This window comes from Lissotriton vulgaris, chromosome 8, assembly GCF_964263255.1.
Source record: "Lissotriton vulgaris chromosome 8, aLisVul1.2, whole genome shotgun sequence".
Taxonomy (NCBI): domain Eukaryota; kingdom Metazoa; phylum Chordata; class Amphibia; order Caudata; family Salamandridae; genus Lissotriton; species Lissotriton vulgaris.
The window spans coordinates 1,062,716,181-1,062,740,036 of NC_141696.1; the positions used below are offsets into that span (position 1 = coordinate 1,062,716,181).

The 23,856-nt window shown below is 50.2% G+C and overlaps 1 protein-coding gene across 1 annotated transcript in view; it reads left to right on the forward strand.

The window, feature by feature from the left end:
- The window catches only part of DIAPH3 (diaphanous related formin 3), a 2,291,797-nt gene that overhangs the window by 524,808 nt on the left and 1,743,133 nt on the right, over positions 1–23,856 (forward strand). The window contains exon 5 of the mRNA XM_086934906.1: positions 3,789–3,919. Coding sequence (XP_086791032.1) covers positions 3,789–3,919 — 131 coding nt within the window. The remainder of the gene's footprint in view (positions 1–3,788; positions 3,920–23,856) is intronic.

Sequence of the window (23,856 nt, forward strand, 5' to 3'; positions counted from 1 at the left end):
CCTTCGGCACTTGCTGCAGCATGGCACGTCGGGCAAGTAGACAGTCGAACTGCTCCAAACCACTGTGTGTTTGTTTGGTCAAGTGTGGGCATATTTATACCTTGAAGGTGCTGAGCTTGACATAAGATTGGACATAACAACGTCATTAGAGACTTGATTCTCTGAAAACTCCATGAGTTCTTGGATAAATTAATATTCATGCAGGGGAAGTCCCTGACTGCTGAAGGAGGGTTTTTCCAAGAAATCTCTGTAGATTTTCTGAACTAGTGGAAGTATTCAAGCCGTATTAGGACTACTTGAGCTGTGTCTTAATATGGTTGTGATTTCTATGCTTATATTAGGATGCAATATTTTATACCTATATAAGGGCATGAATTAGGAAAATTACACTTGGGTCCTAAAACGCTATGCAACACTACCTTCCTCCTGCATTCATTCTCCCTACCTTCCTCCCGCATTCATTCTCCCTAGCTTTCCCCGCCTTCTTTCTCTCTACCTTCCCCACCTTCTTTCTCTCTACCTTCCCCACCTTCTTTCTCTCTACCTTCCCCCGCCTTCTTTCTCTCTACCTTCCCCCGCCTTCTTTCTCTCTACCTTTCCCCGCCTTCTTTCTCCCTACCTTCCCCCCGCATTCATTCTCCCTACCTTCCTCCCGCATTCATTCTGCCTACCTTCCTCCCGCATTCATTCTGCCTACCTTCCTCCCGCATTCATTCTCCCTACCTTCCTCCCGCATTCATTCTCCCTACCTTCCTCCCGCATTCATTCTGCCTACCTTCCTCCCGCATTCATTCTCCCTACCTTCCTCCCGCATTCATTCTGCCTACCTTCTCCCACCTTCTTTCTCTCTACCTCCCCCCCACCTTCTTTCTCTCTACCTCCCCCCCACCTTCTTTCTCTCTACCCCCCCCCCCCCTTCGTTCTCACTACCTTTTCCCACCTTCGTTTTCTCTACCTTTTCCCACCTTATTACTCTCTACCTTTCTCCGCCGTCTTTCTTTCTTAAAGCCTCCCCTTCCCTGCTGCAATAACCTCGGAGAGCGGCGGAGGCACTAGGGCTTCTAAACTAGCCTCCAAGGACACCCGCTCACTGGGTAAATGCCCAGTGGAATAAGAGTCCTGCCCTGCCCGTCCCGTCACCTGTGCGAACACTGAACTACAGAAACAACTGTAAACTGCAGTCTGTCCCTCTTGGCACTCAAAGGAACGACTGATCCTACCACAGCCCTGCCTGCCGCTCTTACGCAGCGGGGGTCCTGATTAAAGCGTCCTCCAATGTAGACTGACATTTCAATTGTGTGCTCATTTTATTGATCCGAATTGGGGGCCTACTAGAGCTGAACGTTTCTATTTAGGGGAAGTGTGCCTTCTCACGTCCCGCTGCAGACATTGTATTCATACCCAATGAAAGCCCACGCTATGCACGTTGCTTTAAAACGGAGTATAATTATAACCCAGCAAGTAAGGTTTATTGTCTAGCTGAGAATTGATTGCTTGCATGTTTTGCAGTTTGTATAATTGTTTGTTGTTCTTTCCTTGTCCCCGAAAGAGCACTGCAAAAGCAGCGCATGTACCCCATGGCGACACAAAAGAATGAATTAATGTCTGGGGATAGCACGCTATTTCTTGTTTTTCACATGTTTAGCAAAGTAAATCTTCATCCTTCAATGAACTCTAATTTTGGCTGGCATTTCAGGAAATCAATGTATATTTAATCCGCTTTGCCAAAGCATCCAACCATTTTTATTGCCTAGAAGTGTGGAATGTTCTTTAGTATTGACTTTGTTGACATGATCAGAACAAACATCACCTTCCCGGATGGCTGCATTTACTTGTGCAGCCAACACACGTCCTTTCTTATACTGAACAGGCATTGTTCCTCACTATGGACATAAGCCGCAGTTCTCGGATAAATTGGAAGAATAATACATCCTCCAACGAATGTACTAAATCGGGGTGGTAGATTGGGGCGGCGGGGGGATGCAAGGTGCATACCTTGTGTGTGAGGGGGCTATAAGGAGAGATATTTGCATTTGTTATGGGAGGTGTGATTTTGTTTTTGTTGCTTATTAAAAAAGCAGAGACGACATGTTATTAGGCTTAGCAAAGAATCATCCGGGTGTATTAAGGACCTCAAAATAAAAGGGAAATAAAGTGTTGGGCTTTAAGGCTGCATTGCGGAGTCTGTTTTGTTCCTGCAGACTCGATCCCATCCAAACAAATGAATGCTATATTTGAATCAGGCCTTCACACTTGAAGATTATTTTCTTTATATAGTTTTTCAATATTTTTAGTTTAATGCTTTATATCAGACCTCTGTTTCAAAGCACTGGAAAAAAAGGTGTTACAATTAGCCAATTTACCCCCTCAGCTGCAGAGGCTTTTACACAGCCAGTGCTGTGCACTTTTTTTTTTTATAAACATTTTGCGTTGATGTCTTTATAACTTTTTTTTTGACACAAGATGTCCAGTCTATATTTGTACAACCTGAAAGGAAATATGCATTTTCAGTACGGTGTAAGACTGCAGCATGCAGTGGTGGTTCGACTGTGGAACAAATTCACACGCGAGAGAGCCTGGAAAGGTCAACTTAAACCTAGAACCCTGCTTTTGGTAGGTGTTAAACCTCTGTTACTAAAGGGCCTCCGGGGGTTTCAGTAGTGGGACACAATTGAAATATTTACACCAGAGATGTATGTTACGGGAACAAATAATACAATTCACATGGTTAATAAAGTAATACGAGATGGAGGTCTCGCCAATGTGTAGATATTTACAAATTAAGTAAGCTTGTACACACCTACATCAGAGGACAAGCATCTGAAATTTTAGTATCACCCTTAGAAATCCAGACTCCTGGATCAACGAATGACCACAAGGGCTGTAGCCTAAACATATGTCAACCTGATGTTCAAAACAAGTGGAGCTCAAATGCCTAAAAATATGCTTCATAAGCAGTTTAAGGCAGTTTGAGGAGGGGAACTAGGAAGATGATCATAAGCACCATTGCGAGCCCATTCGATCAAATTTTAGATTGGCACAATATTAACGTCTAGTATCGAGAGTTCAAATGCTGAAGTTTGGTCAAGTGGCACATGAGAGTTTCCTGAATGGCTGTGATCAGTGGGGCACTTTTGTTTGCATACCGTGTGGGGGTTCCTGATCATTGCTAACTAATGGAAGGAAATCCTGAATGATTTGCAGGGTCATGGAACTAAGACTAATACTAGTGGCACCAACTGTGTTATTTAGAATATGGAAAACACAAGACCTAAATTGAACTAAAAAATCCTGGACCCTAATAGTTTGAAGTGGATGTATACCAAAAATAGAACCGATTGGTATTGTCAGTAATAAGGTGCTGGAGTAGTGGTATGGAAGGAATGATGTCTATTGGCGGATAGGGTAATCTATATGCAGGATGGGGTGCCCAATGCAGTACGGGGTGCCCAAATACATTTTAAGAGGTGTGTGCCTCCAATAAGGGGCTCACAGTGTTAAGGTTGACCTCCTAGGAAACAAGAAAAGAAAGAATGGGTGTGGAAACAAAGGGGATTTTGATGTGATATCACCGAAAATACAATCTGCGTTTATATTGGTGTATTACCCCAGCAGGCTATAATAATTATGTGCAAAGTGCAGCTGTGCCTCAAATGATATAATGTTGAAATGTTTCATTCCATTTAAATTTAGCTTGTCCTTTAAACAGTAGTGTGATCAGGTTAGTGTTTCTTGATTCTAACAAAAGACTGAACCTCTTCTCAATGTTGTTTTGGTTCCTGTTTCAGGGAAGTTTCAAGAGAAGCCGGCAGATCTCACCTCATGAATTTATCCTTGAACTGAAGTCTGCTGCTGCAGATGATAGACTTGTTACATGCTTGGAATCGCTTCGGGTATCGCTGACCAGCAACCCTGTCAGGTATTTCCTTTCATTTACAATAACTTGTTATCAGATTAAATGTTGCACTTCTTTTTCAGATTCAAAAGACTTAGGGGTACATGTGGGGTGATGTTTCTATTTGCCAGATCTGATCATTATTGTGGTACACAGAGGAATACTTTCCATAGATGCCTGTACATCTCTCATGTGTGAGAATGATGGATACACAAGTGCAGTGAGGCCCCTCGGGTAAAGAAGTAGTGTGGCTCACTGGTTAGAGGCGGCAGACCCGAGAGCAGAGGACGGCCCGGGACCAGGGTTCGATTCCCGACGCGGCAGGTTTCTGGACCAGGGTCAGCGGACTCGATAATTCTCTCGCCTCGGTGCCCACTCTGATCAGCGATCACACTCGGCAACTCTGGGCATAAGCTTGCCTCATCTTCACTAACGGCCCCACCAGACCGCCGGGGATGCCTGGTCTCACCCTGGAGATACCCATTAAGGGACCATCTCACAGGGAAGCCAGGAAGGGTTTCGCAGCGGTCGAAGCGCGGAGATACTCCTCCGGGAGTCGATCCTAGCGCTATATAAACTTGCAATTAAAGACATGGTTCCTCCAAGTGAGGGACACAAATTGACGCAGCCTGTGTACCACCAATTCTTTAAATCATTCCAGAGTGTAGGATGTTAGACGGACCGGGAGGGTCGGCCGAGGTTACGGGGAGAGGTCTCCAGGGAGAGCCGTCTCCAACGACTGTACAGATAAGCAACTTCCCCCCCACAGACGGACACCACACAAGGTTGAAGGTTAACGAGACTTTATATGCAATTCTTAGGTTACGATGATGGATACAAGGAGGTCTGGACTCAGGGGTCCCCTCGGTTCTAATCTCTGGTTTAGGAAAGGGGTAGCGGGACAGTCTTTGTTACCAACGAGTGGAAAATAGCTCTCAATCCTCGAGCTCGGCGTTCTAGATGATCGGGCCGCGGCGGAGCCAGGCAGGTCCCGAGATGGACGAAGGAAAACGACGGTCCGCGGCGGAGCCTGCAGGTCCCGGTGAAGATGGCGGTTACAACGGTCCGCGGCCACGCCAGCAGGTCCCGACGACGATGAAGGTGATGAAGATTACGACGGCTGTGGCAGCGCCAACAGGCAGGACGATGGTGCACAAGACAGAGCTACGGCAGCGCCAGTAGTCCGTCCAGGATGAGTTCCTCTTTACGTCTCTCGACTCCAAGATACAACTGCCTTCCTGCTCTGGAGCTGCCCCAGTTATAGGGCTGGTGTGCTTTGATGTCCGGACCCTCGCACTTGGAGGTCGGGAGGTCCGGGATGAGGGAGTCCAGACACCCAGCAGGGGGGTGGAGCCAGCGCCCGGGGAGGCGATGGGCGAGCGGCACTTGGTGGGGGAGAGCCATCGGCACCTCTTTCTCCTATTGACTTGCCAAGTAGCCCGCTCACCTCCTGGGTGGAGGGTGGTGCCGGAATGTCTGAGGCCGGCCCAGGCCCAGGGTTGAGGTCGATCGGGGGCCAGGCGGCCTCGTGGTGGAGTGTCCAAGATGGCGCCCCAGGCTGGGCGCGTGGGCCGGCAGTGGATCGGACCCACGAGGTCGACATGCTCGAGGGCAGGGGTCCCTGAGGGGACGGAGGACGTGCAATGGTGGTGTGTGGTACTTGCGGGACTGGACTCAGGCCTGGTTGGGCCGGGGGAGAGCGGCCCTTCATGTGGCCTGTCCAACATGCGTCCCCCCCAGCTGAAGGCGGGGAGAGTTACCCATCCTCTTGGGGACTCTCCTCGTCGAGGCGGAAAAACCGGGACAGGCCATCCGCGTTGGCGTGATCTGGCCCAGGCCGGTGTTCGACTGTGAAGTCCATACCTTGCAAGGAGATGGACCAGCGTAGCAACTTTGGGTTCTCCCCCCGCATATGCATCAGCCACTGCAGGGGTCGGTGGTCGGTCTGCACCCGAAAGTGGGTGCCAAAAAGGTAGGGCCGGAGCTTCTTGAGGGCCCATACCACAGCGAAGGCTTCCCTCTCTATGGTGCTCCAGCGTTGCTCCCGTGGTAGGAGTCTCCGGCTGATGAAGGCCACCGGTTGATCAAGGCCTTCGGTGTTCACTTGAGACAGGACTGCCCCAATGCCCTGGTCGGAGGCGTCCGTCTGGACGACGAACTCCCGGCTGTAGTCTGGGGCCTGGAGCACAGGGGCGGAACACATGGCGGCCTTCAATTGTTCAAATGCAGTTTGACACTCTGGGGTCCAGGTGACTTTCTTGGGCTGGCTCTTTGACGTGAGTTCTGTGAGGGGCCCCACTATGGTACCATAGTCTTTCACGAACCTTCGGTAATAGCCCGTGAGGCCCAGGAAGGCTCGTACCTCGGTTTGGGTGATGGGGGGCTGCCAAGCCTGGATGGCGGCAATTTTCAGCTGTAGAGGGGCCACTAGGCCGCTTCCCACCTGGTGTCCGAGGTAGGTTACAGACCCTTGCCCAATTTGACACTTGCTGGCCTTGATCGTGAGGCCAGCTCGCTGAAGGGCTTGCAGCACTGCTCGGAGGTGGTGGAGGTGCTCGGTCCAATGGTGGCTGTATACAGCGATGTCGTCTAGGTAGGCGGCGCTGAATCCTTCGAGCCCCGCCAGGACCTGATTGACGAGCCGTTGGAATGTTGCTGGGGCATTCTTCATGCCGAAGGGCATGACCGTGAAATGGTAATGGCCATCGGGGGTGGAGAAGGCAGAACGTTCTTGCGCCCGGGGTGTGAGGCCGATCTGCCAATAGCCTGCTGTCAGGTCGAAGATGCTGAGGTAGCGGGCAGCTCCCATTCGGTCGACTAGTTCATCTGCCCGGGGGATGGGATGCGCGTCTGTTCTGGTGACCGCATTCAAGCCCCGGTAGTCGACGCAGAACCGGAGTTCCGGTGTGGTGCCGGGGGCAGCTGCTTTGGGGACCAGTACGACAGGGCTGGCCCAGGGACTGTCTGAGGGCTCGATGACCCCGAGCGTGAGCATCTTGGCTATTTCTTCCTGGATGCAGGCCCGTACCCGGTCTGGCACGCGGTAGGCCCGGTGGCGGATAGGGGGGCTGTCCCCGGTGTCCACATCGTGCACACACCAGGAAGTGACACCTGGGGTGAGGGAGAACAGGCTGGCGAATTGTGATAGGAGGGCTTGACACTCTTGGCGTTGTTCTCTGGTGAGGGCCTCTGAGAGCCGGACCCCATCCACGGAGCCGTCTTGCTCTTGAGTCCGTAGGAGGTCAGGGAGAGGCTCGGAGTCTTCTTCAACCCCAGTGTCTGTGGCCATCAGGAGGCTGAGCTCTGTTCGCACAAAGTGGGGCTTTAGTCTGTTAGCGTGGAGGACCCGGAGAGGGTTCCGGGAGGATTCCATGTCGATGAGATAGGTGGCAGGACCCTTGCGCTCTATTACTTTGAAGGGCCCCGTCCATTTGTCTTGTAGGGCGCATGGCTCAGTGGGGGACATCACCCATACCTGTTGGCCAGGTTCGAATTCAATGGATGAGGCATTCTGGTCATACCATTTTTTCATGTCCTCTTGACTGGCCTCTAGGTTGGCCTTCGCTAGTTCTCTGAACCGCCGGGTCTGGTTGCGGAGGGTGAGGAGGTACCGGAAGACATCTGGAGGGTTCTTTAACGGAGGCATCTCCCAGCCTTCTTTGACGAGACTGAGCGGCCCTCGCACTGGGTGTCCATATAGCAGTTCAAACGGGCTGAAGCCCAGGGATTTCTGGGGGACCTCTCGATACGCGAAGAGGAGGCACGGCAGCAGCACATCCCACTGGCGACGGAGGGGCTCTTCCAACCCCCCGATCATTCCCTTTAGCGTGCGGTTGAACCGCTCAACGAGTCCGTTCCCTTGAGGGTGATAGGGGGTTGTGAATCGGTAGGTAACCCCGCACTGTTGCCAGAGGGATTTCATGTACTTAGAGATAAAGTTCGTGCCTCTGTCGCTGACGACTTCTCGGGGGAAGCCCACACGGGAGAAGATCCCCATCAGGGCCCGGCCGACTACCGGGGCTGTCACAGTTCGCAGAGGAACAGCCTCAGGGTAGCGGGTGGCGTGGTCCACTAGCACCAAGATGAATCGATGGCCTTGTTTTGTGCGTGGGTCCAAGGGCCCCACAATGTCTATTCCGACTCTCTCAAACGGGGTAGTGACCACAGGAAAAGGTTGCAGGGGGGCCTTTAGTTTGCGGCCGCTCTTTCCACTGGCTTGGCACGTGGGGCAAGATCGGCAATGCTGGTGCACATCGTTCCTCATTTTGGGCCAGAAGAAGTGGGTCACTAGGCGACTGTAGGTTTTATCTTGTCCCAGATGTCCTGCCAGGGGGACATCGTGGGCCAGGTTTAACAGGAAGTCTCTGAAACGGAGGGGTACCACGAGTACTCGGTTGCTCCCCAGCTCGGCGATTCTTTGCTCGCTGTACAGCAGATCATTGTCCCAGTAGACCCAATGAGTTCCGGAGGTATCCCCTGCGCTTTGGGCGAGCGCTTGCTGGCGGAGTCCCTCGAGGGAGGGACAGGTCTTCTGTTCTTGGCGAAATTGTTCTTGCGTGGGCCCCCCTTCTTGAGGCCACTGATCGAGGTTAGCGAGGTCGGTAGGTTGAGCTGGTTCGGAGGGAATGTTACGGTCGGTGTTTTCGGCTGGGGCGACCGGAGGCGGTGGCGCCGGCCATTCGGGTTCTTCTGGCCGGTGGTTGGCACGGGCGGCCATGGAACGGGTGGTGACGCACGCCCAGTCCGGGACGCCCAACATCCCCAGGTGTTCCTTTCGCTCCACGGCGGCCCACGGAGAGCTTTCCAGGTCATTGCCCAGGAGGCAGTCTACGGGGGCATCGTCTCGGACCGTTACTTTCAACATGCCGGAGACCCCCCCCCATTCGAAGGGGACGCAGGCCATCCGACACAGGCTTTCCGAGTTATCGGCTGATCGTACAGGGCAGAGAATGTTCGGTAGATACTGTTCTGGGGCCACCAGGTGACAGCGGACGGCTGTTACACTGGCCCCGGTGTCACGAAGGGCTTCGGCCTGGCGTCCATTGATGCTCACCCATTGGCTGTACTTCTGGGTGTTAGCGGGTAGGGGGACCCGCGGGACCATGTCTTTCCCCCCTAAGCAGGCTAGAGTCATGGCGGCTGGCTCCCACTCTTGATGCTCTTGTTCGTATTCTTCCTGTTCCTCGGAGATCTGTTCTTCCCCTAGGGCTGCAGCGGCCACTTGGCGGGGTCTTGGGCTCTGGTACTGCGGGCAGTTTGGGTCGTTCGCATAGTGGCCGACTCGTTGACATCGGTGACACGTGACATTGGCTCTGTACCCCGGTCGCGCTGGGGTGCTGCCCCGGTTGGCCGGGGGGGTGGTGTTGGTAGCGGGGGCGACCGGGGCGTTGTCTCTTCCTCGCCCTTGGCCCCCTCCTCCTCCTCTGGGTCGGTGCTGACCATTGTTGTTCCGGTTCTGTTCGTAGGACCCATTCCGGCCCACTCTGGTGATCTCCCACCGGTCAGCTTCGGCTGCGAGCTGCCGGGGATCCGTTAACTTGCTGTCGAGGAGGTGCTGGCGGAGTTCAATGAAGCAATTGTTCGACAGATGCTCCCATACCATCAGATTAAATAGTTGCTCGTAGGTCGTGACGTTGCTTCCTCGGATCCAGCCCTCGAAGGCTCGGCTAAAGTATGTTACATAGTCCACCCAAGTTGTACCCGGGATGCGGGTGCAGTCTCGGAACCTCTGACGGTACATCTCGGGTGTGAGACCATAGCGGGTGAGGAGTGCCGCTTTCATATGGTCGTAGGAGGTCATCTGGTGGTCCGGGAGCTGTAGCAGGGTGTCGCGGCCCTCATTGAGGAATCTTCCCCAGAGACCGGCTCCCCAGTCGCTTCTATCGATCCGGTGTGCAGTCATAGCGATTTCATAGGCTTTAAACCATTGCTGGATGTCGTCCTCTCTGAAATATTCCCGGACAACATCCTTGGGGATGTGTACCTTTTTGTCTGTGGCCCCGGAGGTGGGGGGTCGCTCGGGCACCCCTGCTTCTTTATTCTGCTTGCGTAGGTTGATCTCGGCTAGGTTCCGTTCGTGTTCGTACGCTAGTTTCTTTTCCTCGAGCTCCCTTTGTCTCTGTTTCTCCTCTCTTTCTTCTCGGAGACGCAGGTGCTCTAAGTTGATTTTTTGTTCGGCCAACTTAAGTTCAACGTCCATTTTGAGTCGGGCCATTTCTAGTTCGTGTAGTCGGGTCCTTTCTCTTTCCTGGATCTCGTCTTGCGAGAGACCCGTTCTTTGCCCTTCAGGGGCCGTGGTCGTTTTTTCTACGGTGCTTTGATCAGGGGTTCCGGCAGCCCCGGTCTCTGCCCAAGATTCTAGGGCATGCTTAAAATCGTCCTTGGTACTCAGTCCGGTGGTAGCGATACCCAGTTCGATGCAGAATTGCTTTAGTTCACGATGGTTGTACTCCTCCAATTTCTCCATTTGGAATTTCTCGGTTGATCCGCTCTCTTTCGTGGTCATTGTGACTTCGTCGTGGGGTGAGCTACTCTCTGTACGTTTATGCGGTGATTCGGATCGCGCCGCTGGCCACCAATGTTAGACGGACCGGGAGGGTCGGCCGAGGTTACGGGGAGAGGTCTCCAGGGAGAGCCGTCTCCAACGACTGTACAGATAAGCAACTTCCCCCCCACAGACGGACACCACACAAGGTTGAAGGTTAACGAGACTTTATATGCAATTCTTAGGTTACGATGATGGATACAAGGAGGTCTGGACTCAGGGGTCCCCTCGGTTCTAATCTCTGGTTTAGGAAAGGGGTAGCGGGACAGTCTTTGTTACCAACGAGTGGAAAATAGCTCTCAATCCTCGAGCTCGGCGTTCTAGATGATCGGGCCGCGGCGGAGCCAGGCAGGTCCCGAGATGGACGAAGGAAAACGACGGTCCGCGGCGGAGCCTGCAGGTCCCGGTGAAGATGGCGGTTACAACGGTCCGCGGCCACGCCAGCAGGTCCCGACGACGATGAAGGTGATGAAGATTACGACGGCTGTGGCAGCGCCAACAGGCAGGACGATGGTGCACAAGACAGAGCTACGGCAGCGCCAGTAGTCCGTCCAGGATGAGTTCCTCTTTACGTCTCTCGACTCCAAGATACAACTGCCTTCCTGCTCTGGAGCTGCCCCAGTTATAGGGCTGGTGTGCTTTGATGTCCGGACCCTCGCACTTGGAGGTCGGGAGGTCCGGGATGAGGGAGTCCAGACACCCAGCAGGGGGGTGGAGCCAGCGCCCGGGGAGGCGATGGGCGAGCGGCACTTGGTGGGGGAGAGCCATCGGCACCTCTTTCTCCTATTGACTTGCCAAGTAGCCCGCTCACCTCCTGGGTGGAGGGTGGTGCCGGAATGTCTGAGGCCGGCCCAGGCCCAGGGTTGAGGTCGATCGGGGGCCAGGCGGCCTCGTGGTGGAGTGTCCAAGATGGCGCCCCAGGCTGGGCGCGTGGGCCGGCAGTGGATCGGACCCACGAGGTCGACATGCTCGAGGGCAGGGGTCCCTGAGGGGACGGAGGACGTGCAATGGTGGTGTGTGGTACTTGCGGGACTGGACTCAGGCCTGGTTGGGCCGGGGGAGAGCGGCCCTTCATGTGGCCTGTCCAACAGTTTATGTGTGTTTTTTGTGTGTAATACTGTATACAGGATACCTCCACAAGTATGTAAGCGGTACAGGAACTGCCCTTCTTGCCTTAACTCCTTCCATGCTTGTGACAGAACCACTTCATCAAGGGCGCGCTGTGCTAATGACGGTATTGGTTCCGTCACACCACGGCTGATCCGCCCACGTGCCATTGATTCGCCGCCTGTGCGGGCAAATTAGTGAGTGGCAGAGCCGTGACGGAACCACACAGTCATAAGCACAGTGCGCCCGTGGCTCGTGACAGAGTGGTTCCGTCACAAGCATGGCGGCGCCGTGCGACCCCCCCCCTCCCCCCCAGCACCGCAGCGGAATTACCGCCGCGGCCAAGGGGTTAAATGACCTAAGGGAGACAGTACTGAAGTTCTAAAGTCCCTTAATAGGGTACATACAGAGGCATATGTTGCACTTCCATGGCGACCGACAAATATTGGGTATCCCTTTAAGGCATGAGGAGGAATTGGATCCACCCTGACGTTCTGGAACCAATTTCACATTATTCACCTATCTACTCTGAGCCTTATGCACCATGAGACCTAGTGATCCCTTGACATTGATTATTGACAGTGCCGTTATAGTCTTCATCTGCGTCGCCGAGTATTACTCACAACAGGGTATGTGGTCCTATCTGCTCCTCTTGTAGAAACCTCCTGGACCTAGGAGTTAAGATGCTGCTCCAACTGTTGGTCTATCACGAGGATGAACTATGATTTCCACACTTTACTCAGGCAAATCATCATTAAACAGGCTGCCATGAATATGGTACTGGTATCATGCACAGGATTTCTGTCGTCATATTGCCGGCCAGGGAACCAAGGGAAACAAAATAGGTCAAGGGTGGAATGCTTGAATAGATCTCAGTTACTTGTATTTACTCTACTATATTCCAGTCCATTATGTTTTACCCACCATGGCACCTCAAACAGGAACCATCCATATGCAAATCAACCATGGTCATGTCCAATAGCAACTGTCCAGTCGGAACTGCCAGGTCGTCTCTAGACGGTAACACCAACTAGACCAGTTTCAGATTACTTGGACCTTGTGAGTAGATTTAAGCTTGATTTCTATGGCACACTGAGTACCTGACCCACATCACATCTGGGCATGACTGTTGCCATTTGACCTAATGATTGAATCCACTGGTAATAACTCAGGGCTGCATTCCATTCCAGCATCCAACGAGGACAAAGTAGGTGACTTTTTATTGACCAGACCCACCCAAAGGGTTCATGACCCTACTGTGGTGAATTAGCTACTCGTGATATTCTCCAGCAGAGTTCGGATTTTCTGTGGTTTTGTACAGCTAGGTTTCTCCCTTCCTCTGGAGTGTCAGTGAGCCAACATGTACCTTATGCCAAAGATTCTTGCCTTTAAGGTACACTCTGGATCAGGTATGGGTTACCTTTTCCTGGTATGTCTTGTTAGAGAAAACACCAAAGAGGGTGTGGAAGCAGGACTTTCCCTGGAGGTTTCCTTTGCTCCATGCTCTCTGTAACTCTTACATATGCATTATAGCCAGGCAGATGGTAGGTCCATCCATCCATCCATCCATCCGTCCGTCCGTCCGTCCATCCATCCATCCGTTCATCCTGGGCATATCATATTTGCAGCTAGATCCTGCTCATGCATTCCACAAGAGTCTCTTGTTGTTGGTTTGCACCTCTAGTTATCCCACCCCCTGCAAGGCATATGCAGTTCTTCCACACGCGAAATCTAGTGTGCATCCTGCCCCTAACCTTTCTTCCCCCTAATAATGACAGTCGTATGCTAGTCACAGCATTTACCGTTCACCTGCCCTCTGTGGAGAGGTCCCAACAGTAGCCCCACGTTTTCATATATAATGATGCTGAACTACTTTTTTTCTATATCCATTGAAACGGAGAATTTGGAGATCGTAAAATGTGTGGGTGACGTTCATTTTTATCACAGTAAGTGCTTGGTTTTTCACGTTCTTTCAAATCTCTATTAACTATTGGGACGTGTGTAGTGGTCACTATACTTCGGTCCAGGTTCTTTTCCTGTCACTTGTAATTTGCCCATATTTTTTCCATGCTTGAATATATTTGCATTGAACGACATGTTTGTCATCCCTGGCTTTTCTTTTGCATATCGAAGTGTACTTTCTTGATATTAGTCTAATCATGGAACTGTTTTTTTAATTGAATGATGCTCATTTTTGCAATTTTTCCCTGTAGCTCCTCTTTTTCCAAATGTTCTATATTATAGCGCTACACTAATCTAAGTACTAATTGACTCGTTGAAATGTATTTGTGCTGTGTACTGCAGGGCACTACACATCTCTTGGGAGTCTGTGATTTAAAGTCTTAAATTAGTATGCTTCCTTATTTAGTTCTTACTTACTCAGGCATATTAGAAAGACATTGCACCTGTAGAGATTGCCGCGAGAATTTGTAAGTGAATGTCTTTATACAGCAATCAGTTCAAGCAAGGATACGGGAGCCCAACAGGTACAATTAACTTAAGACGAGCAACGTTTGGGCCCGTCCAATGATCGCCCGTTGCTCAGTGTGAAGGTCACTGTGAGGCATTGTTGTGCCACATCTTGTTCAGGCTATTCCCATATACCAGTACGAATGGAAATAGCCCCAGACATTTGTAGTCCTTCCTCCCCAGATGTGTTGAGAATGCTTCCTTATAGATCATTTCGGGGTCTCCTGCGAGTCTTATCTACCCTTTCACAACTGGGACACCTATCTTAGCAACTACCCTCTCATCTGGTGCATTTTTGCCCATAGCAGTTACATATTCTAGTATCTCTCCCTGCATTATCTTCTTCTTTGTTCGATTGGTCACCCATTCTAGTTGGTACATGTGAGCCGTTCAGTAGTGTCCCCATATCTATTAGGCCCTGCACCTGGATGGGCTTTTGGACAATGGCTACAGTGGTGGTCACTGATGGAGAATAGCACAAGTGGGAGTCTCTTCTAACCACCAACCCATCCACTCCCAACTCCCCCCAGAAGTCTTCATTCCTTCTGAAGGTTATCACCCTGTTTCATGTTGGGCTTTTTATCACCCTGTCAGCCATTTACCTACCTTCTCATCACACTAAGGAAGAGGACAGACTCCTCAATTAGATCTTCGCAGGGCTCTCTGCATTTTTGTGGGTTGGACCAGTGAATATCAGATTGATAATCAGCTCCTTCATGTGTTATTACCAAGAATGGCAGAGTCATTCAAAGGATAACTCTTTACAGATGGAATGTGTTATACATTACGCTCTGTGATGCTTTTGCCTGGAAGTAGCCTTCTAAGAGCATCGGGCCCATTCCACCATGGCAAAGGTTGTTTTTTTGGCCCTGCCCAGGGTTTGCTCATCCAGGTCATCAGTCGGTGAGTAACGTGGGCTTCGGTTCATACCTTCACTAGCCGTGATGGCCTTGACTCAAGAGTCCGGATGGATGATGTTTTTACCAACTCTGTCCTGCATGACTGTGGTTTGACCATTTCCTGAGACTCATCTCAATGGAGATATTGCTTTAATATTGATTCGAAAGCTGAGGAATATGCAGGTGGAAGCATCCTTTAGATGAACAAATTGCTTAACTTTGGTAAAGATCATTTTCAGGGATACTCTATTTACCTGCATATTTCCTCACTGGTCCCACTCAACTCTGTATTCTGAGGAAAGTCCACAGTGCCACAAATAAGGTCCCAATTTATTTTTGGTATACTGCATAGACTTGTCGGTCTCTTCTGCCTCAGCTCCACCTCTGGGGGTGTGGGGAAAAAAAAAGGACAGCCGTCTGATGTTGGTGCACCAGGGTGGCGTTTATATGGCTCCGGTGAAGTCCTGTCCGGGTGCTGCCAGGCACGGACGGGATTGAGCGCAACCTACCAAGTCAGGAGATCTACTTTGACTGTTCCAGATCCAGTCTAGAAATTGGATGAGATTCAGGAGGTTAAGGAATCTGCAGGTAGGTTGAGCATCAACTAGAAAAACTGCTGCCAGTGCTATGCAACTTGTCTCGTGAATATACACATTGGGAGGGACTGAGTGAACTGCACCTCACCAATGCTGTGTCCCTGATTATACACCGTTGATTATAGACTGCAGTATCTCAGTTAGCAGGTGAAGAGTACCGAAGGGTGCAGAGTCTCAAGTTTGTGAACAGGATATCAACCGTATGTAATATTCCCCGAATTGCGCTGTGTATTATTATGTTATTCGGTGTGATTAAATACTTTTGTTTAATTGAAAAGATAAGCACTGGGGTGGACAATACGTGTTTGTTGCTTGATTGTTGAGTTCTGAGGTCTTGTCCACCACTTTACCTTCCTGAGAAGCCTTAAAATTCCACCCTGTTGCTACCGAAGGAGTCCAGTGTAGATGGAGTGGTATTGTCCCAGTTTGTAGAGTCATAGTAATATGACTCTAGGACACCAGTGGCAAATAACCTCAATCAAAGATGTTAGGACCCAGTGCTCCATGTCTGCAATGTGTTCACCTTAACGGGGTTTGACAGCAGCAAAGGTGCTGTAATAATTTTACTTAGCGTTAACTACCTTTCAACTGTAAATGTTAGTTTATTTTGTATGTTTAATGAAAAACACTATTGTGCATTGGTTATGGTTGTGTGAATACAAACCAGGAATACCCCTGAAATTTGCTATTTATTGTATGTGTTTCAAATTCCTGGGGTTTTTAAGTTTTGTTTTGACAGAACCATTGCCAATAGTGTTTTTTTGTGAATTAAACCGTTTTTTGTATGGCGTACTGCATTCACTATGCTTAGCACCCGTTTTTCTTTATGCACAGGCCTTGACCATGCCCAGCACCCAAACTTCTTGGGCTGTGTGAACTGGGATTTGCGCATAGGTGCCAACCTGGCCTTGTATTGAACTTGATTTGCTGTCTACCATATTTTATGCAGATTCATCAAATGGTGCCAAAGTTATTAATAACTCAAAAATGTTTTCACATCCCCTTTGAATTCACTCCCACTTACTGGATTAGGACGAAACCTCAAATACCTACACAAGGTGTAATTTAATAACTGCTTTCCACATTTAATACAGATTCTTACAACAACTGTAACATTTTCAACAAATGAATATTGAATTGCCCATACTTTATTTGTGCCCCTTCCTTTGCGGATTGGCACAAAATTCAACATACCAATAGGAAACGAATCCTTCCAAGTATTCATATATGTTTGTGCTGATTTATCACATATTGCCTGTGTTATTAGCAAATTAACATTGTATGGTACCTCTGTTTTTCGGTGAAGTAGTATCCAGTCTGGTTTTGGCAATCCAGATAGCAATTACGTAGAACAAGAGTCGCAGCCAATATGTACCGATAATATTTTGGCCATATTTAGTCCATATAGCTGCTGCATGTTGAGATTGATTATTTATTTAGAATCTAGTGTTCTCAAGAATTTCTTTAAGCCCCCTCCTCTCTTGTTAGTTTCAACTTTGTCAATGCCAAAGAAACAGATGTGTGTCCTGTTACCCTTGTGACGTTAATTTTAGCAGCATGCTATAGGGTACGTTTGTGTACTGAGTATGAAAGGTCTTCATTTTGACAGCTCTGATGTGTTCGAAGATACTCCCTGGGAGAATGGTACTTTCTGCATATGATAAACCACAGGTGCACTAAATCACATTTGACTTCGAAATTCTCAAATACTTTTTTGGAAAAAATACAGGTCAAGTCAAGTAAAGTCAAAGAATTTATATAGCGCTCTACATACCCAGAGGGTCTCAAGGCGTTTGAGGAGGGGAGGGTAGTTACTTGTCAAATATCCACGTTTTAAGTTGCTTTCTGAATGCTAGGTGATTCTGGGTAAGGCGAAGGTGGGTGGGAAGGGAGTTCCAGGTTTTAGCTGCCAGGTAGGAGAAGGATCTACCCCCCATGGTGGTTTTGTTGATGCGAGGTACGGTGGCAAGGGCTTGGTTGGATGATCGTAGCTGGCGGGAGGGGGAGTAGAAGGACAGTCGTGTGTTGAGGCATTCTGGTCCGATTTCGTAGAGTGCTTTGTGTGCGTGGGTTAGTAGCCGGAAGGTGATCCTCTTGTTGACGGGAAGCCAGTGGAGGCTTTTCAGGTGACCTGAGATATGTTCTTTACGCGGGATGTCTAAAATGAGTCTGGCTGAGGCGTTTTGAATTCGTTGGAGTTTTTTCTGGAGTTTAGCGGTAGTACCGGCGTAGAGGGTGTTTCCGTAGTCCAGTCGGCTCGTGACCAGGGCGTGGGTGACCGTTTTCCTAGTTTCGGTGGGGATCCAACGAAATGTTTTTTTGAGCATGCGAAGAATGTTGAAGCAGGATGAAGAGACGGCGTTGACTTGTTTGTGCATTGAAAGTGAGGAATCCAGGATGACGCCCAGGTTCCGTGCATGGTCTGTCGGGATGGGTGCTTTTCCAAGGGCTTCTGGCCACCAAGAATCGTCCCATGCGGAGGGGGAGGTACCTAAGATAAGGACTTCTGTTTTATCAGAGTTAAGTTTCAGACGGCAATGTTTCATCCATTCGGCAACTTCTTTCATTCCTTCGTGTAGGTTAGTTTTGGCGGTGTGAGGGTCCTTGGTGAGAGATAGGATCAGTTGAGTGTCGTCCGCGTAGGAGATGATGTTGAGGCTGTGTTGGCGTGCGATGGTCGCGAGGGGGCTCATGTATACGTTGAAAAGGGTGGGGCTGAGTGAAGATCCTTGTGGAACGCCGCAGATGACTTCAGTGGCCTCTGACTTGAATGGTGGAAGGCGGACTCTCTGGGTTCTTCCGGTGAGGAACGAGGTGATCCATTCTAGTGCTTTTCCTTGGATTCCAATGTTTCTGAGGCGCTGAAGGAGGGTGTTATGGCAGACTGTGTCGAAGGCTGCGGAGAGGTCGAGGAGGATGAGGGCGACTGTGTCTCCATTGTCCAGTAGGGTTCGAATGTCGTCTGTTGCTGCGATGAGGGCGGTTTCGGTGCTGTTTGGCTCGGAAGCCGGACTGTGAGGAGTCGAGGGAGTTGTTGGCTTCGAGGAAGGCGGCGAGCTGGTTGTTGACAGCTTTCTCGATGACTTTGGCCGGGAATGGAAGGAGCGAAATGGGACGGTAGTTTTTGAGTTCGGTGGGGTCCGCTGTGGGTTTTTTCAGAAGTGCGCTGAGTTCTGCGTGTTTCCAGCTTTCCGGGAAGGTGGCGGAGTTGAGGGAGCAGTTGATGACGTCTCTGAGGTGCGGTGCTATGATGGAGTCTGCTTTGTTGAAGATGTGGTGAGGGCATGGGTCAGTTGGGGATCCTGAGTGGATGGAGTTCATCAGGCGGATAGTGTCCTCAGTGGAGATTGGATTCCAATCATTAAGGATGTTCGAGGGTGGTGAAGGTCCAGCAGATGGTTGGCTGGGTTGGTCTCCGGGTTGGTTGTCGAAGCTGTTGTGGATGTCTGCAATTTTGTTGTGGAAGAATGAGGCTAGGGAGTCGCAGAGGGCTTGAGAGGGGGTGATGTCGTTGGAGATGGCCGAGGGGTTGGTGAATTCCTTGACGATGTTGAAAAGTTCCTTGCTGTTGTGGGCGTTGCTATCTAGTCGGTCCTTGAAGGCAGTTTTCTTGGCTTTTCGGATCAGTTGGTGGTGTGTGCGAGTGGCGTTTTTGAAGGCTTCCTTGGTGCTAGTGGTTGGGTCTTTTTTCCATGCCTTCTCCAGGGAGCGGCAGAGTTTCTTGGATTTCTTGAGATCATCGTTGAACCAGGAGGCTTTCTTGCTGCCAAGTATGATTTGTCGTTTTTTCAGTGGTGCTAGGATGTCGGCGCTGTTGGATAACCATAGGGTGAGGTTGGTGGCGGCCTGGTCGGGGTTAGAGGAGTGGGCTGGGGGTTTAGAAGAAGCGATGAGGAGATCTGGTCGATGGTGATTTTGTTCCAGTTTCTTTGTAGAGTTGGTTGGGGGTGGTTGTTGGATTTGGGCTTGTTGTAGGTAAAGTGGACGCAGCTGTGGTCAGTCCAGAGGAGAGCCGTAGTGTGGCTGAAGGATACATGGTTGCTGAAAGTGAAGATGGGGTCGAGTGTGTGACCTGCGATGTGGGTGGGGGAAGTGACCAGTTGTTTAAGTCCGAGGTTGGTGAGGTTGTCCAAAAGGGTGGTGGAGTTATGGTCGTTGCTCTTTTCAAGGTGAAAATTGAGGTCTCCCAGAAGGATGTACTCTTTGGATGGGAGGGCGTGTGGAGTGATGAAATCTGTGATGTCCTCACTGAATTGTGCGCGGGGTCCTGGAGGTCTGTAAAGGAGGGTGCCTCTAAGTGTGGTTTTGGGGTCGGTGATGGATATGGAAGTGAAGGTGTTCAGAGTTGGCGAGATTGACTTCAGAGCTGGTAGAGATGTGGATGGATTTCTTGTGGACGATAGCGATTCCTCCTCCTGTGTGGCCGGTACGGTCCTTGCGTATGATCTTATAGTCTTCTGGGATGGCAATGGTGATGTCTGGGGCGGAAGAGGCGTTCACCCATGTTTCTGTTAGGAAGGCGACGTCCGGAGAGATGGTGTCTAGTAGGTTCCAGAGGTCGATGGCGTGCCTGTGGACTGAGCGGGTGTTGAGCAGGATGCATTTTAGGTGGTTGGGGTTGGATATCTGTTGTGTGCTCGTAGATGAGGAGTTGTTCTTGGTGCCGTCGAACTTGCAGGAGTAGCAAGAGAAGGGTCCATGGGTGTGTCCAGGTGCGGCTTGGACGCAGTTGGGGGCGCGACCGGGGTTGAGGGCTAGGAGGGTGGTGGCATCGTAGGTAAAGCGGGAGGGCTGGGCAGCGCGAGGGGCAGGGGGTCTGGCGCTGGGCGCGGTCCAGGCGCGGACGGGCGTAGACGAGCTTACCTTTGGCGCACCTTCGGTGCGGGTTGGGCGCGGTCGCTGCGCGTGAACGCTGCGCGCGGGAACTCCTGTCATATATGGATGGTGGAGGGGGAGGGGCGAGGGCGGCTCAGCTGGGAGGCGGGGCGGGCTCCATGGATCACAACAACAACAAAATGGAGGCGGAGGGGGGAGCACAGCGGAGCGCTAGGGAAAACGCGCACAAACAGTCAAAGCAGCCGATAAAATAACTGAAAGTGCAAATAAATCAAATCGGCAAGCAGGCACACAGCAGGCAATTATAATTAGGCAGTTCTTATGAGGAAAAGCAGCACAACGATACCGAGTGTCACGAGGGGACACTGGGGAGCGACCACTCAGCCCGAGGGACAGGAGCGAGTCACGGCGCTATTAGGTACTGGAGCGCTGATCTGGTCAGTGGGAGGGCGGCTCAGCTGGGAAGCGGGGTGGGCTCCAGGGATCACAACAACAACAAAATGGAGGCGGAGGGGGGAGCACAGCGGAGCGCTAGGGGAAACGCGCACAAACAGTCAAAGCAGCCGATAAAATAACTGAAAGTGCAAATAAATCAAATCGGCAAGCAGGCACACAGCAGGCAATTATAATTAGGCAGTTCTTATGAGGAAAAGCAGCACAACGATACCGAGTGTCACGAGGGGACACTGGGGAGCGACCACTCAGCCCGAGGGACAGGAGCGAGTCACGGCGCTATTAGGTACTGGAGCGCTGATCTGGTCAGTGGGAGGGCGGCTCAGCTGGGAGGCGGGGCGGGCTCCAGGGATCGCAACAACAACAAAATGGAGGCGGAGGGGGGAGCACAGCGGAGCGCTAGGGAAAACGCGCACAAACAGTCAAAGCAGCCGATAAAATAACTGAAAGTGCAAATAAATCAAGTGGAGCATGATCTGGAGTAGGCCAGGTTTGCAGCACCCACCACCCCACACAACCAAAAGGCGTATGCAGTGGAGGCTTGGGAGCAGGGCTTAGCCGGACCCTGTGGCCAACCCCTCCTGTGTAAGGCCTATGGACCGCTGTTCATTGATGGTTGGCTGCCTGCGGTAGATTGGATGCAAATTTAGACAACAGACTGACATATCTGTAGGCCAAGCCCTGCAGCCAATGTGCACTGCACCCAACGGAAGGCTGTGTGCACCAAGGATTGACTGCCTATGACAATCACCGCTATGCATGAGTGAAGGCATTCATGAAGAATCGCGTGCTTTAATGTGACAGAACTAATTCATAAATACTACTTCCTTTTTAAAAATGTTTTAAGCATCCTCCACACCGCCATCTCTTACGCATCACAATAAAAATTACATTTAGGAAATGTGGCTGTATATTGTGGTCTATATAAACAAAGAGATTCTATCAATGTGTGGACATGTATTTTATTTGTTGGTTTTACAGTGATGAAAATATAGTGAAAGTACTCTCTCTTAGGGTGATAAAGATGAGAGCGCTATGTGCTTTTTAAAATACCCCTCACACACTAAAAAAATCCAGTAGTGTCATGCTTCATCATTGGGGTCTTCCCGTCCCTCTACGGGGCGGGGCGTGCTACGACCTGACCGACTACGCGGGAGCACTGAAGTGGTGACAGGACTATGTGATGGTGCAAGGTGTCAGTGAAAGTGTAGGGACCTAACAATGTGTGTGAGTACAAAAATTAAAAATCCTCTGGCTAGTAGAAAAAAACAATTTATTAGCTTCTCTAGCTGGGGACATTAAGAAGGGGGTTTTGGGGTTGAGCCAATCGCTACAACCTGGTCTACATGTTTCGTAGGCAGTCCCCTACTGCCTACTCATCAGGACCTTCTACTGGTCCCTACGAAAATAAGCTCAGTTGCTAAGTATTGTCAGCCTGTCTTCCTAAAAACTAACAGTAAAATTCCACTGATAGTTTATGCTTCAGGGCATGAGCTGGCCCCCTGGGAAGCAAAAATTGTCAAAATTAGTGACCCAAATGTGGTCTCTGTAAAGAAAAGGGAAAAAAGGGAGACACAGATATTTACATTTATAGCTGTGAATTTTGCGCTTTCATTGTTGTTTGCGCCACAATTTCACTCATCAAATCCATTCACCCATTACACAAAGAATAACTTTTAAACTTTATGGACAGAGTGATGGTTCAGTCTGCCATCCCCTGGCTGTCCATAGGTGATGCCGAACAGTGGACGAGAAACACACAGATGTTGATAGTAGTAACTGTGGTTTGTCACTGCGCTTACATAATTGTCTGCGCCACAATTCTTCTTTTAAAATTTCATTAGCCCATTGCCTAAAGCCCTAATACAAGACTTTATGGACAGAGTGATGATTCAATCTGCCATCCCCTGCCTGTCCGAGTAAATTCCCGAACTTGTACGCGCCCTTTGTAATTAGGGCTGGTTCTATCTCCACACACACACACCATCGCGACTCAATGCATGCAACGACATTTCACAGGATTAAAAAGGAGGAGCCCGATCTCTCATATTAGTCTTAAGGTTATGGTCACTGAATCAATAAAAATCCCCACAAACCGGGACGCACCCCTGCATTAGAGTGGTAACCATACATACTGTTGTGGCAAGTGCGTGGTGCCCCATGAGCTGACAATCGGTAGGAATTCACCGCGGCGCTCTGCAAGAAAGAGAGCCACGCCCTTAGCGTTTTTGTTCAAACTGTTCGAGAAGTGGAAAAATGTGTCTCAAAACCCACTCGTTTTAAGACCTGGGGTAAAGGTCTGTAACTTACTTTGTCCGCATAATCCCTAAGTCTTACTTCTACCAGTGTTGCCGCTCTGCTGAATGCTCGCGTGTTGGGAGCGGTGAATCATTTAAGCGTCACTGCGCGCTGGTGCCGGGTGTGTCCAAACACTGGCGCGCTAACCCAAAATGGCCACCCGTAATGGAACGCGGGAGGGTAAAAATGCGGAAGTCTACCTTCTGTGTCTATTGGTACTCAGATTTTGCCTGCATAATGTAAATCTTAATGTAAAATTGATCGCTGTTCACAAATTATGACAGAGGAGATTATGCAATAACAAATTAGAGCGGAAGCCATAATATTATGAAAGGGTCAATAGTGGTGGACCTAGATTGGGAGGTATTGGTGTTTTAGCAAATTACTGGAAACATGTATGAAGGGTTAATAGAATTTAGCTTGGAATATTTACGCAGTTTTCTGCCCAGAGTTAGGAAAAGATGTATTGGGTATACAGATTAAACAGCGAAATTCGCTGTGGGATATGTTTATGAAAAACATAATTGTTATGTGGGTTGAGACTTGACCCCTGAAAGACATCTCCTTGAAAAGGAACAGAGATGGGTTTTTCGTGTCCAGTCCAACAAAAATGGGTTGAACGATGAAATTCCGTGGGGTCAGTTATAGAACCCCCGTACCCCAAAAGAACCCCTACTCTCTGAGGCACCACCCCTAACCGTGGCCAAGATAATAACAGAGGTCCTCTACTGGCATGTGGAAACCACCCCCTTTGGAAAC